General features: G+C 44.3%; 1 protein-coding gene across 1 annotated transcript; it reads left to right on the top strand.

Moving 5' to 3' along the window:
• The first annotated feature begins 864 nt into the window (after positions 1-864).
• Positions 865-21,680, top strand: Sdhc (succinate dehydrogenase complex subunit C). The gene is made up of 6 exons (XM_034520784.2): positions 865-946; positions 6,132-6,188; positions 8,042-8,143; positions 13,966-14,027; positions 15,195-15,358; positions 20,956-21,680. Exons 1-6 carry the CDS (start codon positions 927-929, stop codon positions 21,058-21,060), a joined length of 510 nt encoding a protein of 169 aa, XP_034376675.1. The 5' UTR covers positions 865-926; the 3' UTR covers positions 21,061-21,680.
• The last annotated feature ends 1,174 nt before the right edge of the window (positions 21,681-22,854 follow it).

Below are 22,854 nucleotides of genomic sequence, written 5' to 3'. Positions count from 1 at the left end.
CCCCTCAGCACTCAGGGTCAGGAACTCTGACATTCTATTTCATTGCTTCCTCTCTTGCTCACTTTCTTTCCTTGGTTGAGAGCACTCTGCAACTGATTTCTGTGCTCGGATTCCTCAAAACTGTGGATATACAGTATATAAATCAAAGAGGGTTCTCCTCCACACCCCTAGGTTCTTGTGGCTGTGGGTGTCACCCACATATCGCTGAAAAAGAAACAAAGGAGCGTTGTCTTTGGACAGTGGGAGTTTGGTTTGCGCTGCAGCTCAAGCCCTGGAATTGCCAGGCCTAAAGAAGGTGGTCAGAAAGGACGCCAACCTTGAAAATGATGGTGGAAGGCCCTCTGACAGCCCGCCCCACACTCCCTACTGCCCAAATTGGGGTACAGTATCGTGCTGGGGATATGGCTTAAAGGTCTAGTGCTTGCCTAACATCTCTTTAGAGCTAAAAAACGGTGAGGAGGCACCAAGTTCAGAGGAAGGCCAAAGTAGCTTTCCCCCGGTGTCTCAGCCAGCTAACTCGGGGATTTTTAGGACAACTTGGAAGGAGGGGGTTGAAATGAGCCTCTGAAATCCTCAGGGAATAAACAGGGGAAGCCGCTGTCTGGTGGAGCGAGCCCTACAAAATAAATACTCAGGCAGGTAAATGCACTAACTAACCACTCGGCGATTTTGTCAAAACTTTGACAAATGACGCTAGAAACTGACGCGAGAGAGGAAAACCGAAGAACTGGAACCCCCTCGCCCCACCCCCCAAAAAGGCATTACCCACAAAGACCGAATAGAGGAACCCAGAAGGGGTTCCAGCCTTAAAATTCTGAGGTGTCACATGACACCCCCACTCCCTACTCCCCCCCCCCGCCGCCGCCAGAGGGAGGGCCACACGGGGGCGGAGCGATGCGTCACTTCCGTCCAGGCCGGAACTCAAGATGGCTGCGCTCTTGCTGAGGTGACTTTAGCCTGGGGCAGGGAGTCCGCACCCGCGACTCTTGGGGAACTTAAATTGATCCCTCAAGGGGTGACAGCGGTGTGTGCCGTGCGGGGACAGGGAAAGGACCTGTGGATGTGCAGACCGCGCCCCTGGGATCTTATCACCCCTTCTTCCCCCTCGCGGAGAGGCTCGGAAGGGCTTAGAGGTCACTCTGTATGGCTGGCTGAGTGGCACCCACGCCTAAAGCCTCTTCGCAAACTGCTCTTGTGGCCCCACCCAGGTCCGAGCCTCAAAAGACTGCTGTAACTTCGAGATCAGCCGGCCCCTAGATCAACCGGCAATTTGGGGGGGGGGAGGGGTATTTAGAGATTGTAGGGGGAGGGCCTCCTTGGAGCACCTAGTCTGTGTTTTTAACTCCTGGCAGTTCTGCTGCTAGCAACCCGGGGAGACTCTCTGGCCTCCTAATGCGTCCCTCCCAAGCCAAAGTCAATAAATCATCCACAGTGGGTCCCTTTATGCTGCCCAGGAAATCCACTTTGTTTTGGTTTAGCGGGGCAATGGGGTGGGTATCACCATCTTTCTCTAAAGTGACAATTTTCTGTCCAGAGAAATAGCTTAGATTTTCTTTTGTTCTGAATTCTTCACCCACTAGGTATCATTCCCAGAGTCTTTATACATGTAAGGGCTAGTGACATTTCTGGTACAAATCCCAACACAGTTTTGTGCCAGTCCTATTTTTGGAAATTATTTGTTATGGAAAGTTAGCTTGAGGACTGTTAAGATTCCAGACCCTGATTCTCCCAAATATGTTTTCATTTATCTTTCCACTTCTGTCATGCAGTATAAAAATAGAGGGATTCTGTTTAGTTTTTCTTTGTAAAAGTGAGTCTTTGGGAGTTTGGATTGCTTATCTTTAGTCTTTATTTTTATCTTGGTGTTCATCCTCATAGCCATAGGACAGGACTAGGCTTTCCAGAGCTGCATCTTTCATTCCTAATTTTGACCACAGTTGAATGCTTTCAAATTCTATGATGTAATGCATGTTGGTGAATGTTAGGGCATATAGGTCAGCATTTAGCTTAAAGTGATCATATTGTTTGCAGACATTTAGGAGTTTCAGAATTAGTGTGTAGAGTCTTCATCTTTGGGTGTTTCCTGGATCTAGCCAGTCTCAGATCAAAAATATTTGAAAGGCAAGTGTGCAACCTGCCAAGCATTACACTGAGTCTGTGTGAGTGAACTGTAGGTTTGTCCTGCTGTTGCCTCTGTCATTCAGATATTCTGTCATCCAGGCACTTAGAATTGTTCGCTTCACCGTCTGTCCTCATGTAGGCATGTAGACTGGTTGTATCTACAAGTGACTTTTTTTCTTATTTTTGTATATGGATTGCACATAAGTAGCTCCTCCCACCCCGTTACCTTAAGCCATAAAGTATAACATGGAACATTTACATTGTAATGGGGATTATAAGTAATACAGAAATTACTGGAGGTATAGGAATATTATACTGTGCACTGGAAGTCTAGTGCACAGGGCATATGGAAATGTCACACCATTTCACATAAATGACTTAATCAGCTTCTTGTGGAGGTGCACAACACCCGTCTCAGCACTTAGGAGACGGAGACAAGAGGGCTGCTGTAAGATTGAAGCCAGCCTGGGCTATATAGTGAGTTGCTGGCCAGCCTGGACTGCAGAGTATGATACTGTCTCATAGCAAACACTTGTTTCTAGCTATAACCTTTTATAATTTATGGGTGTGGGTGGCTGCACACGTGCTATAGCTTGTGTGTAGGGTCAGAGGACAATTGTGAATCCCAAGGGTCCAACTCAGGTTGTTGGGCTTGGTGGCAAGTGCCTTTTCTCTTTGAACCACTGGCTCCTAGCTGTAACATCTTAAGCTCCATTCCCAGTGTAGAGAGTCTTTTCAGAGTTTCTGGTTTCACATGAAAGGCAAGGATAGATAACTACTTTCATATTTCAGACAAGGTTGTCAAGTTTGTACAGCTTGTTTCTGTAGGGGCCTTGTGCAAAGCCTGCACTGGTATTTGGGAAACAATAGCCGCAGACAAAGCATGTGATAGATTCCAACCCACATCTGCAAACTCTTGCTGGGTAGCTGAGTGACGGCCTAGCTTGGTGTGAGGAATGTGTGCCTTGCAGCTTCAGAGACAATTCAGTCGATTTAAAGAGGTTTGTTCCCACTTCTTTCTGAGAGCCCTGGCTACACAATGTCTGCATTCACCTCTTGCCTCCAAAAGGAAGGGAGAGAGCTGAAGGAGGACTGGTTGCATTTTTCCCCTTCTAATAATGGGCCCCTCTAGTGCTCTGAGAACAGCGTATAAGGCTCTTGAAATGATTGTGTGTCTAGCATCATGAACCCATTTAGAAGATGGTTGGATCTTTGTTTTGTTGTTCTTCAAGACAGAAGTCTTACTATGTAGTCCTGGCTATCTTGGAACTTGCTCTGTAGACCAGGTTGGCCTCGAACTCACAGAGATCCACTTACCACTGCCTCCGAAGGCTGGGATTAAATGTGTATGCCACCACCACCAGGCTCAGATTCTTAGATCTTAATGAGCTCTTATATCTCCTCAATGCCTTGTACATAGTGAATAACTAGTTACATAGAATTAACATAGGTCTAAGTGTTTTCACTTCCAGAATTTCACTGTGGTAACTTTCCTAAATGCTCTGGACATGTTGACTGGATTTATGAGATTAAAGAAAAGTGTGTGTGTGTGTGTGTGTGTGTTTCATTTTCCTTTTTGGCTTTTTGGATAAGGTATTGAGTATAGCCCTGGATAGCCTGAAAATTGCTGTTTAGACCAGGATGACCTTGAATTTACAGCAATCTTCCTGTGCCTTGCCTCTTGAGATTACCTGAGTTTGGTCCCCAGAATCCACAAGGTGGAAGGAGAGAACCAAGTCCTTGCAAGTCATTGTCTGATCCCCACATGTATGTTGTGGCATGCACCATCACATACAAAATAAAATGTAATTTAAATTATTTTAAGTTAATTTTTTTATGTGTATGGGTGTTTTGCTTACATATATGTCCATGTATCAAGTGCAAGCCTGGTACCTTCAGAGTCCAGAAAAGGGCAGTGGATTTGTTGGAACCGATGTTACAGTTGGTTGTGAGCACCTTGTGGGTCCTGGGACTCAATCCCCAGTCCTCTGGAGAGCAGTCAGTGCTCTTAACTACTGGGCCATCTCTCCATCCAGCCCCTGTAATTTTTTTTTTTTTTTTAAATAGCAACTTTTAGGTAGAAAACAGTTACTTTTGTGTGGGAATGATAAAGAGTCCTTGCTTTCGCCTGTTGTTTTATTATATAAGAAGCTTTGTGACTTGAAGTTTATCTCCGTTATCTGGAAGTTGATGGTAACTTTTTAATTTTTAAAAGCTTAATTATTACTACTGTGTGTGTGCCTGTGTGCACATGTGTCGGTCGGAGGTGACCCTTATCCAGCTGGTTCTCTTCCTCCATCTTTAAGTAGGATTTTCGGGATTGAACTCAGGTTGTGAGGTTTGTGTAAAATGCTTTTATCCACTGAGCCTTCTCCTCAGCTTCAGATTAAGATGGTGTTTTGTTTTGGTTTTGGTTTTGGTTTTTTGAGACAGGTTTTCTCTGTGTAGCCCTGGCTGTCCTGGAACTCACTCTGTAGACCAGGCTGGCCTTGAACTCAGAAATCCGCCTGCCTCTGCCTCCCAAGTGCTGGGATTAAAGGTGTACGCCACCACCGCCCGGCAGATGGTGGTTTTTGAAATTACCTAGTTAATATTAGAGCTGTCCATCCTCAAATCCCTTGTTTTTCACATTTTAATTCATCCATTGGATCAGGACTCTGCTATATATAAAGTATCTGCTTCTCATTACTTATTCTGGCTTTTTGTTTTTTCAATGCTGGAAACTTAACCCTTTGAATGCCAGGCAAGCGCTGTGCCACTGAACTATTAAAGCCCCTCCCCCTTTATTAAACACTTGTGTTTTCTTTAACCACTTCCTGTAAGTCATAGCTTTAAAACAAACAAACAACAACAACAAAAACCATGTCCTGAAGACAAACATGGAATCCTCACACTTGGGAGGCAGATGTAATTTATCTATATAGTTAAGTGTGAGGCTGGCCTAAACTACATGAGACCCTGTCTCAAAAAACAGCAGATTTGTTTCTGTTTAATATTATTGGCTCTCGTTTTTTCACCTTGTATTCATTTAAAACTTCTTTTGGGAAAGCAGAGGCAGTTGAATCTCTGTAAGTTCAAAGCCAGAGTGAGTTCCAAGATAATACATAATAATAATCCAGGACATAAAGAATAAAAGCCCTTAAAAACCAAAGAAGGTCTCAAAAAAACAAAAGAAAAAAAAAAAAAAAGAAACCACCCTTTATTTTGTATTTGTAGGCAGTATTTCTGGTTATTCTCTACTTAGAGTGTAACTTTACTTTTCTTTCTTCCTTACTTCCTTTTTTTTAAAAATTAAGACAAGATCTTGTTTTGTAGCACATGCTGACCTGAAACTTGTTATCCTCCTGTTTCAGCTTCACAACTACTAGAATTATAATCTTATTGACACATCCTAATGAGTTATATATAGTCTGTCCTTCCTTCCTTTTTTCCTTCCTTCCTTCCTTCCTTCCTTCCTTCCTTCCTTCCTTCCTTCCTTCCATTTTGAGACAGCCTTGTGTAACTCAGACTGGCCTCAGACTCTGTTGCTAAGGCTGTTCTTTCTAACCCTTCTGTCTCTGCCTCCCAGTTGCTAGGTAGCAGGTGTGCTTACCCAAGCCTGTCTTCAACTTGTAGTTTGTCAGGTAGAAACTTGGGGACACTGTTTTATGGTTCTGATGCTGGACCTTGACCCCAAGGTCCATGTGTGTTCAGCGTACAGTCTACACCGAGTTATACCTCAGCCCTCATTTCATTTTCAGTGAGCCTTTCCACATCTAATAGAATACAGAGGAGCCGGGTGATGGCGCAAGCCTTTAATCCCAGCACTCGGGACACAGAGGCAGGTGGATTTCTGAGTTCAAGGCCAGCCTAGTCTGAAGAGTGAGTTCCAGAATAGCCAGGGCTACACAGAGAAACCCTGTCTCACAGAATAAAAATATAATTAACAACAACAATAGTCTCGTACAAAGGAGGGGTGGTTAATGTGCAGGTACTGAGCTCTTAAGTTTGTATTCTTGAACCTCTTGCAGACACGTCGGCCGTCGTTGCCTCCGAGCCCACCTTACTACTCAGCTTTGTATCCGAAAGTAAGTTCCAAAGTCTGTGCATAGTTTATTAACTTGTTTTTCCTCATGAAAAGGCAGTAGAAGGCTGGGTGTGGTGGTATACACCTGCAGAAGCGGGTGGATCTCTGGAAATTTGAGGCCAGCCTGGTCTACATAGGAATTCCAGGACAGCCAGGACTACATAGTAACACCTTTTATCAAAACAAAAAAAGCCCTTAATTTTAAGTAGGTTCAGGACTTAGTTCTTAAATATATTTTTTTCCTACTAAATATTTATTCCTAGTTGTTGATATCAACAGTTGCCTTCAACAATTTTTTAAAAGGTTTTATTTTGGAAATATATACCTTATGTTTTCAGAAAATATATAATAGTGCTTTCTTGTTTGGTTATTGTTGTTCTTTGGGTTTGTAGCCCTGGTTGTGTAGCCCTGGCTGTCCTGAAACTCATTGTGTAGACCAGGCTGCCCTTGAACTCACAGAGATCAACTTGCCTCTGCCTCCAAGGGCTGGGACTGAAGGCACTTAGCCCCAGGCCTACCACCCGTTTCTGTTGTTTTATGTTGGTTTCATTGTTCTGTTCTCTGAGGTCAGTCTTGAAGTCAGTACAGCATGGTGTGCTCTTAAGTACTCCTTCTCTGTCAGCCTCTGGTGCTGCTGCTGTGGACGGTCACTGCCATATATGGCACTACGTACATTGATCCAGACTCATCAGTTATTAACGTGGTTTGCTTATGTAACAGTACAATTATAAAAGCATAATCATTAAATGTAATAAATTAACTGATGAATGCTTATCTGATACACAGTTGATTTTCAATTTTTCTGTTTGTTCCAAATAATGTAGTTTATAGCACTACAGCCTTTTTTTCCTACAGCCAGAACCAAGTTAGGCTCAGAAATGTACTTAGCTATCGTGTTTGTTTTGTTTTGTTGTGTTTTGTTTTTAGGGTTGGGTTTTATTTTGTTTTGTTGTGTTTTGTTTTGAGACGGGGTTTCATGTAAGCTCAGGCTATCTTTGAACTTGCTGTGTGGATCAGGAGAAGAGAAAATTCCTGATCCTCCTGCCTCTGTCTCCCAAGTGCTGCAATCACAGGTTTTTACTGTCGTGAGCTCTTTTGCTTTTTGAATGGTTTTTCTATGTAGTCTATGTTGGCCCTGTACTTACTATGTGGTCCAGGCTGACCTTGAACTTCCAGTCTTCTTACCTCTGCTAGTGTGTGCCTCCTTATCTTTTTCTGTTTTTTGGGGTTTATTTTATTTATTTAATTTTTTTTATGTTATGTGTATGAGTATCTGCCTGGATGTTTGTCTGTGCCCAGGAGGCCAGCTGGGTTCCCGGAGACTGGAGTTATAGTTGTGAGCCACCATGTGGGTCCTGGGAATCAAACTCAGGTCCTTTGGAAGAACAGCCTCTGCTCTTACCTTCTAAGCCATTTCTCCAGCCCTTGTCTTGTTTGTTTGTTTTTTAATATACTTAATTTATTAATGTGTGCTTGGTGGGGCTCATGGGTGTGCAGGTGGAGGTCAGAAGACATCTTATGAGAGTTGGTTTTGCCCACGGAGCAATCTTGCTGATCCAACAGTCCTTTTTTTAACAACAACATTTTAGGTGTCTGGAGAGCACAGTGTAAGAGCATGCACTGTTTTTGCAGAGGACCCAACTCAGTGCCCAGCGCCCATGTGAGGTAGCTAACAACTGCTGTTACTTCAGCTCCAGGGATTCATCACCCTCTTCAGGCCTCAGCACTAAGACCCACACACCCACATGTACACATGTATATCCACATAACTAAAAACGAAATAAAACTTTAGAATACCCTGTGGGCTGTATTAAATCTGAGCTTTAGTCTCTGGGACCATTTGTTTTATTTTAGTGCTGCTCCGTTGGGCACCACAGCGAAGGAAGAGATGGCGCGCTTCTGGAATAAGAACACGAGTTCCAACCGTCCTCTCTCCCCCCACCTTACTATCTATAGGTAAGAGCCTGGGGCTGGGTGGGCTGGAGCTGGGTGGGCTGGAGTCGCCCTTACTTTTGCTAAATCTTGGGAGTACAGTGCATGGGAGCAGTGGGCTGGCCAATAAAGATGGCATTGCATACCTTAGCATCAGCTTCTTAACCTGGGTTATAGCTGGCAACGTGTAAAAGATCTCTGAATGTACGGTGCCAAAAAGATCACTGAAAGGCAAGCAGGTCATGCTTGGCTGTTATGTTGCACGGCTTCTGTATAGCCTGGGTCCTGAGCACAGCACGCACACTTTGTGTTTGTTGTATGTTACCATCACACTACACAACACTTAGTGCTGTCTGTGACACCTCTGCTCAGATTTGAGTCCATGGTATGTACTGTTTTTTTTAAATTGAGGTGTTTTCTACTCTTATACAAGGCTAATGGTTTAATTATGTGGTTTTTTTTTTTTTTGTTTGTTTTTTTTTGTTTTTTTTTTGGGGGGGGGGGGGTTTGAGACAGGGTTTCTCTGTATTGCCTTGGCTGTCCTGGAACTCACTCTGTAGAGCAGGCTGGCCTCGAACTCAGAAATCCGCCTGCCTCTGCCTCCCAAGTGCTGGGATTAAAGGCGTGTGCCACCACTGCCCGGCTAATGGTTTAATTATGGAAAACAATGACTTCTAGTACTTTTCTACTGTGATTCCTCAGCATATAAGTATCAAGATCTTACAACATTAGAGTATTGTGCTAGAATGTTTGATCTTAAAAGTCAATGTTTGAAGGCTGGGTGGTGGCGCACACCTTTAATCCCAGCACTTGGGAGGCAGAGGAAGGCAGATCTCTGAGTTCTGGCCAGGCTGTTCTACAGAATGAGTTTCAGGACAGCCAGGGCAATGCACAGAAACCCTGTCTCAGGGAAAAATTGCTGTACAAGGCTGACCACAGTGGCATGAGTGTGACAGTGGCATGTGTGTGCATACCTGGAATCCTAGCACTTGGGGTGCTAAGGCAGGAGGGTCACGAGTGTAACCTTAGCCTCAGTTTACTAGCAAATTCAAGGCCAGCCTGAGCTGTAAAACAAACATGCACATGTATACTTTTGTACTCTTAGTAGAGAAGTGGCTCCTCACATTAATGAAGGTATCAGGCTAAGGAGATGGTTCAGTGGGTTGAGGTTCTTGGCCATTAAGCTTGATGGCTTAAGTTTGGTCCTCTGCTGGAAGGAGACAGCTGACCCCCTAAGGTTCAACTCTGACCTGCATTTTGTGTACCATGGTACACTAAATTAATAAATGAAATATTTTAGAATAAACAAGCATCTTAACTGAGGCTGCACTCTTTTTCCTGTGGCTGTAGGAAAACTTGTAGTTTCCAGCTTCTGGAGGCCACTTACCCTGCTTGGCTTTGTGCTGTGCTAGTTTATTTATTGGTGCTTTAGGCAGGGCCTTCTGTAGGCAGGCTTCAGACTCAGTATATAGCTGAGGATGGCCTTAGATTTCTCATCCCCCTCCTTTTACCTTTCAGATACTGAGATTACAGGTCGAGCCCCGCCATACTTGTGTTATTGAGCCTGCTCTTTGGATTTCTTTCTTTCTGTAGGGCAAGCCTTGCTTTCTTTCAGGGATTCCTGTTTTGCACAAAAGTTAACTCTTTTACAGCCATTGTTTATCCTGATGCTCAAATTGTAGCTGTGGCTCCTAGGAGTTCTTCAGTGTGGCAGCAGTGTTGGGGTGCTGGTCTTCAGTGTGGCAGCAGTGTTGGGGTGCTAGTCTTCAGTGTGGCAGCAGTGTTGGGGTGCTGGTCTTCAGTGTGGCAGCAGTGTTGGGGTGCTGGTCTTCAGTGTGGCAGCAGTGTTGGAGTGCTGGTCTTCAGTGTGGCAGCAGTGTTGGGGGTGCTGGTCTTCAGTGTGGCAGCAGTGTTGGGGTGCTGGTCTTCAGTGTGGCAGCAGTGTTGGGGTGCTGATCTTCAGTGTGGCAGCAGTGTTGGGGTGCTGGTCTTCAGTGTGGCAACAGTGTTGGGGTGCTGGTCTTCAGTGTGGCAGCAGTGTTGGGGTGCTGGTCTTCAGTGTGGCAGCAGTGTTGGGGTGCTGGTCTTCAGTGTGGCAACAGTGTTGGGGTGCTGGTCTTCAGTGTGGCAGCAGTGTTGGGGTGCTGGTCTTCAGTGTGGCAGCAGTGTTGGGGTGCTGGTCTTCAGTGTGGCAGCAGTGTTTGGGTGCTAGTCTTCAGTGTGGCAGCAGTGTTGGGGCACTAGATGTGCTCATTGCTACGAGCACATTAACTGTAGGCCCTCTCCTTGGATAAAGCTGTTTGTGCACTTCCCCCACATACATGTATATATGGCTATGTATGTATTTGTACATACATGTATAAAAAGACATACATGTCTTTTTATCTATTTTTAGAAATAGGAAGTGCTAGCGGATTTTGTTTATATCTTCTAAGAAAATCCTTGCAGACCTTTTAAAAAATTAAAAGTAAATAAATAAACACGAACTCAGCAAAGTGTCTTGAGTCTTGCTGCCCTCCCTGCTTGGGTTACTGCCAGGGGATACTGGCCATTTTTTTAGCCACCTCCACAAATACCACAACCCTTTGGGATTTTTTTTTTTTTCAACTCAGATTCCAGAAATAATTTTAATTGCAGAAATTGGACATTGTACCCTAACAGAAGGAGGTTAATAAGTGATCTTAGTATTCTATAGTGAAATCTTTTACAAGATGAATGGTGACACTCTGTCTCAAAAAATGAGGGGAGAGAGAGAGATGGTTTGGGGAGGGGTAGGATCGCAATGTCCAGGCACACAGTTTTTGCAACCTACTTTTAATAAAGATTCATCCTCTCTCTAGCCCACCACCTAGCAGAGGTAGTAGAAGAGAAAAGTCACTAGGATATGAGGGAAGTGGACCTGTTCAGTTCTTTACGGGTGAGCTTGATCTTCTTGGGTAGCAGTTCAGTCCTGTAACAAATACCAAATACAACCAAGTAACTGCAAACCAGTCCTCGAGACAGGAAGACACCAGGCACAAACCAGCAGCTACAGTCCAGTCCTTTCAGCAAGCAGACACCAGGCAGCTGTAGTTCAATCCTGAAGAAACCACCAGACTCACCAACCAGCCTAAGGGAAGGCCACAGAAGGGGCAAGCTGCTGCAGGAACCTCATGAGAAGTTCTTGGACGAGTTTCTCTCAGTGTCAGAGTTATCACAAGTTGAGCTCAACAACGCTATGTAAGGAGAACCAATACGTGCGTGTTGTTAGCAAAGAATAATGAGGCGGAACAAACCAAACCAAGGCTCAGTGCTTGTGTCCCACCGTCTGTGGCATCATATTTACACTCCCTCATCAAGCATCTGTCCTTTCAAGTGTCTGATATATTCAGACATCCATTCACCTGTGTCTGCTTCAGGAAAACAGTCTTCCACATGTCTGCTTTTACAAGATGTACCTTCACCTGTGTGCCCCAGCAAAACATCATTTGACATAACTAACTTTCCAAAGAAACTAGAAGTTTCCACTTCAACAGTGATGGAGAAAATCCCAAATAAGCTTGGCCTTTCTTCACAATTCATTTGAAGAAAATGATATTAGGTCCATTTATGGACGTTTGCATGAAAAAGAGAAATGGTGGGAAACATGGAGCTATTTCCAAATAATATGTTAAGCAAAGATGTCTGAGGTAGCCAGCATCATACTTTTTCTGTTCCTTTGTTTTCTAAAACAGAGTCATTTGGGCCAAACTGGCCTTGAACTCTTTTAAGATATCTCTCTCTCTCTCTCTCTCTCTCTCTCTCTCTCTCTCTCTCTCTCTCTTTCTCTCTCTCCCTGCCTCTCTCTTTCTCTCTCTCTCCATCCAGCTATTTATCCATCCTATCTCGTGGTGTATCCTAGAGGTTACAGGCTTGAGTCACCACAACCAGTGTGACGACTTTCTAGTTATACCCCTCTAATTGATATCCAGATGGGGACCCTGGGGATGATTTTGAAGTGTGTTACGGCCTGTACTGCCCGGCTTTGTGGGCCAAAATGTTGCGGCCTGCTCTGCCCCACGTTGGGCGCCACAATGTTTCAGCTTGTACTCTGCCTCAACGCTTTGGGGGCTAAGTGCTCTGGTCAAGAGAGAGAGTGGGGTTGTCGGGGCAGGAGACGCGAAGAATGGAGACAAGACAGGGTGTGATTCAGTCTCATACCAAGTCTCCTTTATTGACTCTTTTTCTCAAGTCTCCTTTATTGAAGGGAATTCTGAGGTATTTATATGCTTTTGCCATGTGCCTTGTAGTTGATATGACGTAAGCCTTACAGGCATCTATAGCATGGATAGCACGTGTACTGTGTGCCTTGTAGGCTTGGATACCACGTGCGCCTTACAGGCATATATGGCCTGGATAGCACGTGGACAGCACGTGAACCGCATGCCTTGCAGGCGTGGCTACCACGTGCGCCTTGCAGCTGGGGGCAATAAACAGCAAAACAAAATACGTGGGATAACAGAGTATGCTTCAGCTGTTATAGGCTATTAAAAAACAAATCTCTTATCAGGGTATATGGTTCCAGATGGCTGCAAAGATAATCTAGCCGTTTTCTGCTAAAAGTCGGCTCCCAACAGAAGTGTAGTAGTTTTATTACACGTGCAGTGTTTTCTGCTCTTACAGAAGCCTAATGGTTTGATCATGGTATTTGCTTTCTGTTCTTAACAGTAGCAGATGTTTGGTTTGGTAAAGTCAGGATTAACTTTTAAAAGGAATTATGTAAGTGTTTTGTTTGTGTGTATATGTGTACACCACCTGCATGCCCTCTGCCCACAGAGGCCAGAAGGTGTTAGATCTTCTGGAGCTGGGTTACAGATGGTTGGGAACCATGTCATGGGTGCTTAGAACTGATCCTCTGACCTTTGCAAAAGAAGCAAGAACAATTTCTATAGCCCCAAGAGATGTTTTATTTTTATTTGTTTGTTTATTTACTTAGTTACTTCTGGTTTTGTTTTGTTTTGTTTTGTTTTTTGGGGGGTTTTTTGTTTGTTTGTTTGGTTGGTTGGTTGGTTGGTTGGTTTTTGGTTTTTCGAGACAGGGTTTCTCTGTGTAGCCCTGGCTGTCCTGGAACTTACTCTGTAGATGAGGCTAGCCTCAAACTCAGAAATCGGCCTGCCTCTGTTTCCCAAGTGCTGGGATTAAAGACGTGCACCACCACTGCCTGGCTTTGAGATACTTTTTAAGTAAGAAATTTTTCTTCTTTTTTGCAGTGGAGTGAATCTAGGGCATCCTGCATGATATCAATCTCTAAGCTGTGTACTCAGCCAAATTATTTTTACTTTGAAATTAGAAAGTGAAAATAGGAATGTGAAAGCTAGATGAGGTTTTTTTGTTTTTGTTTTTAAGAATTTATTTTATGTGTGTTAGTGCTTTGCCTGCATGTATTTATATACGCCAAATGTGTGCTTGCTCTCTCAGAGGTTAGAACAAGTGTGGGATCTCCAGAACTGCAATGACAGATGGTTGTGAGCAACCATACAGGTACTCGGAATCTAGCCCAGAACTATTGCTGAACAGGTCTTCTGCAAGAGTAACAAATGCTCTTAACCATGAAGCCATTTCCCCAGCCCCAGCTGGTTTTGTTTTTTGTTTTTAAATTATGTTATCCTAAAAACAAAACCAGAAAAGCTTTGTCATCCTTTCCTTGGTGTTTGTTTGTTTGTTTTCAAGACAGGGTTTCTCTGTTCTGGAACTCACTCTGTAGACCAGGCTGGCCTCAAACTCAGAAATCCCCCTGTCTCTGCCTCCCAAGTGCAGGGCTTAAAGGCGTGCGCCACCACCGCCCGGCATCCTTTCCTTGTTAAAACTGTCTTTGTGTTTCTTTGTAGATGGTCTCTTCCTATGGCAATGTCCGTTTGCCACCGTGGCTCTGGTATAGCCTTGAGTGGAGGTATGTATGTATAATATACACACATGGACATGCACATACATGCACACACATAACATGGAAGAACTGCTGATTCTCTGACTCTTATCTCCCTCTTTGCACCTTAGCAACTTGATTTAGAATGAGTGTAAATCCTTAAAGCTTTACTTTTTTTTTTCTTTTTTTTTTTTTTTCTTTTTTTTTTTGTTTGTTTTAGCAGGTTTTTTTGTTGGTTTTTTTTGTTTGTTTGTTTCTTTGTTTTTTGAGACACAGAGTTTCTTTATGTAGCCCTGGCTGTCCTGGAACTCTCTCTGTAGGTCAACCTGGCCATAAACTCACAGAGATCCATCTGCCTCTGCCTCCTAAGTGCTGGGACTAAAGGCATGTGTCACCACGGCCTGGTTCCCTTTAAGCTTTTTCATTAATCATTCCTTTAACAATTAATTGAATCCACACATTCCCACTAACCTTAGTAACACTTGCTAATCCCCTAGAGGACTGACCGGGGTTTGGCTTGGTTCCTAAGGTAGCTCACGATCATCTGTGATTATAGTTCCAGGGGATCCACTACCCTCTTCTGGCTTCCATAGACACAAGGCACACAATTGGTACACACACACACATCTGCAGTTACACACAAAACAAAATGCAAACAAGTCTTTTTAAAGTATTAAAAGCCGGCCGGTGGTGGTGCACGCCTTTAATCCCAGCACTTGGGAGGCAGAGGCAGGTGAATTTCTGAGTTTGAGGCCAGCCTGGTCTACAGAGTGAGTTCCAGGACAGCCAGGACTATACAGAGAAACCCTGTCACTAAAAAAAAAAAAAAGAAAAGAAAAAAAAAAAAAAAGAAAAGAAAAGAAAAGAAAGCTGGAGGGGTGTGATTCCCCTAGAGTGGGAGTTATAGGTGCTGTGAGCTACTCAGTTGGGTTTATGGGAGCCAAACTCAAACTCAGGTTCTCTACATCAGTGTGCACCGGTAACTGCTGAGCCACCCTCAGGTCCCTCATGCATAGTTTTATGTGGCACTAGATTTCAAGCCCAGGGCTTATATATTTTGGCAAGTAAACTACATCTCCAACCTAAATTTTCTCTTATTTCAACGTGATTTAGGATGTCAGGTGTCAAGAGCAGTCAGAACCCAGATTAATACATTCCGGTCTTTGTAACTGATAGCTATGTGTTCTCTCTCAGGAGTCTCTCTTTTTGGCCTGTCAGCATTGCTGCTTCCTGGGAACTTTGAGTCATATCTGATGTTTGTGAAGTCCCTGTGTTTGGGACCAACACTGATCTACACAGCTAAGTTTGTGCTTGTCTTCCCTCTAATGTACCACACACTGAATGGCATCCGACACTTGGTAAGTTACTTGTGGGTGAAGAGATGGAGGGCTGGGAGGGTCTCTCCCTTGTTTCTAAGCTTAGTGTTCTTTTACCTTTTTCTACCTTTCCATCTCCCTCTGGATGCTAGGGTCAAGGCTTAGCCGTGCTGTACCTTTGAGCTATGCCTCTAACCTTCCAGCTAGTCTTTGTCTGCTTGCTGGTGGGCCTGAGCCATTCTATATGGGTCAGGATGGCCTTGAGTTTGGAATTATTCTCTTGACTGCATCCCAGGTGCTGGAGTTATCAGCATGAGATACCACATAGAGCCCAGCCTTATTTGACTGTTTTAATTTTACTTATTTATGTTTTATTCAGTGTGTGTGTGTGTGTGTGTGTGTGTGTGTGCACGCACTCTGTACATAGTTGGTACCCATGGAAGCCAAAGGGGGATATAGTTATGAGCCACCTTGTGTACTGAGAAGCACACCTGGATCCTCTAGAAGAACAGGCAGTGCTTTTAACACTGAGCTGTCTCTCCAGCCCCAACCTCTCCACCCCTCCACGAAGGTCTCATGTAGTCAAGATTGGCTTCAAATTCACTATTTAGACAAGAATGACCCTGAAATTCTTATTCTCCTGCCTCTAACTCAGTTGCCAACTGCTAGGATTGTAAGTGAATGCTACCATTTTTGGCTTTTTGATACAGGGTCTCATAAAACCTAGGTTGGCCTTAAATTTGCTGGGTATCCAAGGCTAGCTTTGAACCCACCCACATTACTGTTGTATTTCAGACAGGGCTTTACTACATTGCCCCGGCTTGCCTGGTCCTCACTCTGTAACCAGGTGAGCCTTGAGTTCACAGTCTTCCTGCCTTGCCCCCTCAGTAGCTGCCATTACATTCCAGAGCCTCCAGTCTTGGCTAGGATTCCAAATTCAGATCTTGAAGTCAGGACTATGGTAGTCAGCTGAAAACTGTTGATGTTACCTCCTATGCTAATCCTCGAAGAACATGGTGCTAGTTCAAATTGGGGCTAGGCCTTGGGACCTGTCCCCAGCATCACATATTAAGTTGGGGTTGGGGGGAAGGGGAGATAGCGTTCTGCCACATAATTTGTACCCAAACTCTCAAAGACAGGCAGGCAAATCTGATTTCAAAGCCAGACTAGTCTACATAGCAAATTTCAGATCAGAAACTCTGTCTTAAACACATATACATCCAAAAACAGCAGCGAATACAAGTCAGCACTCTGAGAAGAGGATTAAGAGTCTGAGGTTGTCTTTGGTTTCATAATAACTTTCAGGCTCAGCTTGGCTACATGAAATTCAGTCTCAAAACAAAATCTAATGTCTTTGATTTTGTTTGTTTTTTGCCTTTCTTTCTTTCTTTCTTTCTTTCTTTCTTTCTTTCTTTCTAGACAGTCTTTCTTGGAGGGTTGGTCTTAAACTGGTTTAATATAGAAGGATGACCTTGAACTCCGGATTCTTCTGCTTCTGCCTCTGGAATTCTGTAGTTAACAACTTATGTCAACACATCCAGCTCATATCTTTAAGTACCTATTTTTATTTTATGTTGAGTGTTTTGACTGCATGTGTGTTAGTATATTGTATATGTGCATGGTACCCACAGAGGCTAGAAGAGGAGGGTAGATCCCCTGGAATTGGGTTACAAATGGTGGTTAGCCACCACATGGGTGCTAGGAGTCGGCCGGTGCTCCTAACCACTGAACCATCTCTCCAGCACCAGCTCAAAAGAAATTAAAGCTTGGTCAAACCTGCCTTGAGGTCAGAGCATTTTAAGAGTTCATATTTGTGCCGGGCGGTGGTGGCACATGCCTTTAATCCCAGCACTTGGGAGGCAGAGGCAGGCGGATTTCTGAGTTCGAGGCCAGCCTGGTCTACAGAGTGAGTTCCAGGACGGCCAGGGCTACACAGAGAAACCCTGTCTCAAAAAAACAAAACAAAACAAAAAAACAAACAAACAAACAAAAAAAAAAGAGTTCATATTTGTGACCCACTAGTCTTGTATTCTTCTTCAAGAAGTAATGAAGTAATTAAAGTTTATTTTTTCCAGTCTTCCATTATTTCTGAACCCAAGCAAAATGTTGGCCGGATGCTTTTGCCTATGCTTGACTTTTTACAGCCTCCACCTCAGAGCCAGCCTTAGAGACAGACATTCTCTGGATTCCAGTCTGGTCCAATAGACAGTAGAGTGAGGGGAAAAGCAACAGCTAAATGATGTATTAAATTAAGTGTATTTATCAAGTGTTCCCCGGAGCAGTGTTCAGTTTGATTTGAAGTGACTCCGATTCCCGAGGGAGACAGTGGAGAGAAAAAGGCTTTGACTCCACAGAACAAAGCTCCATAAAGAGCATCAGCTCAGGCCTGACATCCTGGCTCGGGCAGGCACTTCTTTCTGTTAGTTTTTGTCTTATACTGAGTTGGATTTGGTGCTCAGTTGGCAGTCGTAGAACTTGGCTCTTTGCCCTGGTTTCTGCCTGTTATGGTAATGTCTGTTGAGATAAAGTAGGCACCTAAAGGCTTTACTTAAGCCCTCAATCTGCTTTTATGGTTTTCTTCTCACAAGCACTAGCTCTGGGTGTAGGTCAGGGTTTAATGAAATTGCGTCTTAGCAGTTGCCTGGCTCCTTAGCAGTTGCCTGGCTGGAAGATCTGATGGGAAAAGGGAAATGGTCTGGTTGGTTATAAAGAAGATGTAGGGTCTCTCCCACCATGACCTCCCTCCCCATCCCCTGGGACTAGGGTTCTTTTGTAGCTTTGACTGTCCTGGAACTCACTCTGTAGACCAGGCTGGCTTCAAACTCACAGAAATTCATCTGTCATGGCTTCCCAGGTGCTGAGAGAGGTAGGGCCTTTGACCTCCCTTCTGGAGGCTTCTCCTGTCACTGCTACCCAGCAGGACTCAGGGTCTCATAAGCACTGAGCAGAGGAGCTTTGTGCAGTCTGCCTAACACTTCATCTCATCTGGGGAGACTAATGAGGGCATCTTGATATTTTTTTTTTTTTTCTGAATTCTCCCCAAATTTCTCTGCAGTGATTCCTAATTTAGTCAGTTTTCTAGTTAGATTGTGGAGGTTTATGTGTTAACATATGTTGAGGCTGCTGTGTGGAAGTTCAAAGCCTGAACACTGCTTTTTGCCCTAAAGTTTTGATTGCCAGCCTTCCTGATGCCGCAGCCCGTTAGTTCATACAGTTCCGCATGTGATGGGACCCCCACCATGATACTATTTTTGCTGCTACTTCATAACTTTATTTTTGCTATTGTCATGAATCATACTATCTGGTATACAGGACATAGAAGACGCAACCCCAAAGGGGTCACAACCCACAAGGTGAGAACTGCCCTGTAGTCTGCTTATCCTTAGAGAGTAAGAGAGCCTGGTGTCTGGTTTTGTTTTTGCTTTCAGTGCTAGAGGTCTAACTCGGAACATGCAAGGCAAGTTTTTACAACTCAGTATATACAAGTCCCCAGTTCTTAGTTTTTTTTTAAAAAGTATGCCCTTTGACACAGTGGGCAAACAGTCCACTTATTGGATTGATACCAAAAAAAAAGACTGAAAAGAAGGAATTGAATAGTATAGAAAACATATAGCACATCATGTATTAGTAATGGTAAATGTTTCTTGTCTGTTTGTTTGTTTGTTTGTTTTGTTTTGTTTTTTGAGACAGGGTTTCTCTGTGTAGCCCTGGCTGTCCTGGAACTCACTCTGTAGACCAGGCTGGCCTCAAACTCAGAAACCTGCCTGCCCCTGCCTCCCAAGTGCTGGGATTAAAGGCATGCGCCACCACTGCCCAGCTGGTAAATATTTTTTAATGTTTCATAAACTTATATATAAATTTCTACTAGGCTCCAATTTAGATTTTTTTAAAAAGTGGAATCGTAGTGAAAAAGGTTTTGAGTTAGACATGGTTCTAAATGCCTGGAGTCCCTGCTGTTTAGGAACCTGAGATGGGAGGATCCCATGAGCCTAGGGATTTGATTGTATCCTAGATCAATATAGTGAGGTCCTGCATGGGAGAGGATGAAAAAGCAAAGAAAGAGAAAAACATGGACAGTTAGATTCAGCTTGGGGTGATGGCGCATACCTTTAGTCCCAGCTCTCAGGAGGCAGAGGCAGGTGAATCTCAGTTAGTTTGAGGCCAACCTGATCTACAAAGCAAGTTCCAGGACAGCTAGGGCTCCATAGGGAAACCCTGTCTCAAAAAAACAAACAGCTAAGTAGCTCAGCAGCTAAGAGTACTGGCTGCTCTCATAGAGGACCCAGGTTCAAGTCCCAGCTCCCATGTGGCAGCTTAAAACTGTTGGAACTCCAGATCCAGGAAACCTGACACCCTCAAACATACAGACAAGTAAAACACCAGTGCACATAAAATAACTAAAAATTCATTACAGACAAACAAAAAGCCAGATGTGGTGGCACACACTTTTAATTTCAGTACTTGGGAGGCAGAGGCAATTGGATCTCTGTGAATTCAAAACCAACCTGGTCTACAAAGCAAGCTCCAGGATACTATATAGCCAGGATACTACATAGAGGAACCTTGTCTCAAAAAAACCAACCAACCAAACAGAAAGCTAGAGTTCTTAGAGGGGGACATAGCTCATTGGTAGAATACTTGCTTAGCATTTACAAAACCCTGGGTTTGATCCCTGGTACCACATGAACTGAGTATTGTAATCCCTGCACTCAGAAGGTAGAGGCAGGAGGATCAGAAGTTGAAGGTTTTTCTTGGCTACACATCCCAGGAGTTCAAAACCTGCCTGGGATATACAAGATTCTGTCTCCAAAGAGGAGAGAAGGAATTAGTGCTAGGTCCCAGGAATATTCTCCAACATATCAGACCTCAAGGATAATCTCACTAAAGAAAATTCTGTGGTTGACTCTACTGTGTATACATATTCCCTTTTGAAGATTCAGAGGCTGTGTTAGTAAATTGCGTAAGAATCTTGCAGTTACAGCCACAGAACTTTGACTACATCCACATAATGCCCTACATGATGCAGAAATATGTTTGGTTCAGATACAATGAACACCTGTAATCCCAGCACTTAGGAAATTTAGGCAGGAGGATCTTGAGTTGAGTCCATCCTGGGATACATGATGAATTCTACACTAAAATGGATCATATAACAAGATCCTCCCCACCGGACCCCCAGCTGAGAGCTGCACCCAGGGCCTTGGGCTTGCTAGGCAAGTGCTCTACCACGTTTAATCCCCAGCCCCATATAACAAGATTCTATCTCAGAAAGCAAAACTGTTTTGAAGGAATACCTTCCCAGAAACACTGATCTGGATGTGCAGCCCTGCAGGGCCTGTACAGTCTGGAAGCTTTTATGTGCAGGGCCTTTGGCATTCTGGAGAACATTCACCCATCACTACCACACGGGGGGACTTGATTTTCAGGCACTGGGGAGCGTGTGTGGTAGGTAATTGACCATATTGTGACTTTCAGAAACATGAAACTGGGCATAGGGATATGGTGTTCTTCTCTGGAACCCCCAAAAAAGGAGGTACCCATTCTGCAGGTAGAGCATGCTGAGACAGGAGTTGTAAGAGTGACTGGGGTTCTAATTGCTGAAAATGAAAATTAAAAGTTTCCCCTCTTTTTTTCTACAGATGTGGGACCTAGGAAAAGGCCTGGCGATGACCCAGGTCTGGCAGTCTGGAATGGCGGTCCTGGTTCTTGCTGTGTTGTCCTCTGTTGGGCTGGCAGCCATGTGAAGAGCTGGAATTCCCAGCACCACCCTGTACATTATCACACTGATTTCTGTTCCTGTTTCTTACTCTTCCCTCCAGCCACCAAGGTTCTCCTGATTTGTTCAGATTCCGCATGCTTCCCTTGGAGCGCAGTGTAGCCGAAGGAAAGGGTCGTTTTCCCTGGGCCTAGGAGCCTCACTCTGCCCTCACCCCCTCTCTACAGTTGACTGATTAGTGCTGAGGGTCAGCTTTCTGCTGCTTCGTGCTGAGACGGTGGAAACAATGCCAGTTCTGTGGCTGCCCTGAGTGCCACTGCCTGTGGGCTGCTGGCTTAAAGGACACTTGTGTTCATTGGTCAGCTCAGGGCCTGTAGCACCCACACAGCATGACTGAGAGGAGAGGGGTGGAGGTGGAGCGGATTGTTCTGCCCAGCTAGAGGGAGATAAGGAGCACCTTGGATCTTGGAAGCTTATGCTTAGGGAAAAGATAGACGGCTTTGATGTATGAGGAAGAGCAAAAAAAAATTGTATTAATTTTCTGTTCTGGTTTTTATTTCTAGGAAAATACACCTTTAATGTTATATTTTCTAATCTAAATTCATATGCCATCTTTCTTTGGAAATGATTAAAGTACTATTCATTTTATGTTTGACTGTTTTGGAATCTAGTGGCAGTCGGAGGAAAGGGTGTGATTTCTGCCCCTTTCTTTGGATAGTGGACATTTACACCCTCAGTATGACTCTTCCCAGGAGGGAAATAGTTTGCCCAACAACTGACCACTGGAAAAAGGGAATCACATCCAAGTTGTCAAGAGATTTTAGTCAAGAAAAGAACAGTAAGAAGGCAGTTAAGCATGCTGAGAGCTTTTGAGGTGTTACAGGGTCCAGTCCTGTGGATGACTGGCTATATACGTCAGCAGATTATTTGGTTATGGACACACCTAGCACCAGTGGAGGTGGAGACTAAGAGCTAAATAGATTTTGGGGGTGGGGGGAAGTAGAAGAGAATTTTTTTTTAAGCAGGGCAGGGTTGGGGGTGTCAGAATTCTAGAAAATACATACAACAGGAGAACTTGCTACTTTACCCGTGCTGAGACCCTGAATCCTTAGCGAGAGGGCTTTGTTTGTGGAGGTCCTTGTACATGGTAGCAAGCACTGTGCCTCTAGACAAGTTCCCTGGCCAGGAGTGCTCTTTTGATAGATTTTTGCCAACTCTGGGGTAAGAGATCCACTTGGGATTCGATTCCATGATAGTATGACAAGGCCTGTGGTTCAGTCCCCACCACCAAGAAAACTACCACCCCAAGAGATTGGCCTAAGCGCTGGATTGAAGAATGATTGCTTTTTTTTTTTTTTTAATGGATGAATGACTTTTATCTGCCATTTCTGTCATTATATACAAGAAACATGTGGACACCAGTGAAGAAAACCTACTTTCAGACTGGTTTTTCCACTATCCCTTGGACTGAGAACTAATAAACCGTCAGGACTCTAGGCTGGGCCTTGGGGACCGCTCAGGTAGAGGCTCCACGGCAGGTAAGCACAGAGACCTCAGGAGTAAGTGTCCACTCGGTGCTCAGGGTCCCACTTTGGGATTCCTTGAAACGCGGTACCAGGGAGAGCAGAGAGCCATCGCCCTGCTCCTGTGTCTCCACGGCTTTCAGTGACAGAGGACCACAGACTGAGCAAATGCAACAAGCCAGTCTTCCAGGGTCCACACCCAAAAGGGAGTCATTTTTTAAAATGGCCATTTTTGTTGGTTCTTTTGAGGATTTCATATACTCCCACTCTCCTGACTCCTCCCTGGTCCATCTTTTCTT

Source organism: Arvicanthis niloticus, chromosome 16 (genome assembly GCF_011762505.2).
Source record: "Arvicanthis niloticus isolate mArvNil1 chromosome 16, mArvNil1.pat.X, whole genome shotgun sequence".
NCBI lineage: Eukaryota > Metazoa > Chordata > Mammalia > Rodentia > Muridae > Arvicanthis > Arvicanthis niloticus.
This window is presented reverse-complemented; position numbering and strand designations above follow the sequence as displayed.

Excerpts from the sequence above, each read along its gene's own strand:
- Sdhc (XM_034520784.2), top strand. The coding sequence starts at position 927 with ATGGCTGCGCTCTTGCTGAG. Across the intron at positions 947-6,131 it reads ATGGCTGCGCTCTTGCTGAG|ACACGTCGGCCGTCGTTGCC; the intron begins GTGACTTTAGCC and ends AACCTCTTGCAG. Across the intron at positions 15,359-20,955 it reads TGAATGGCATCCGACACTTG|ATGTGGGACCTAGGAAAAGG; the intron begins GTAAGTTACTTG and ends TTTTTTCTACAG.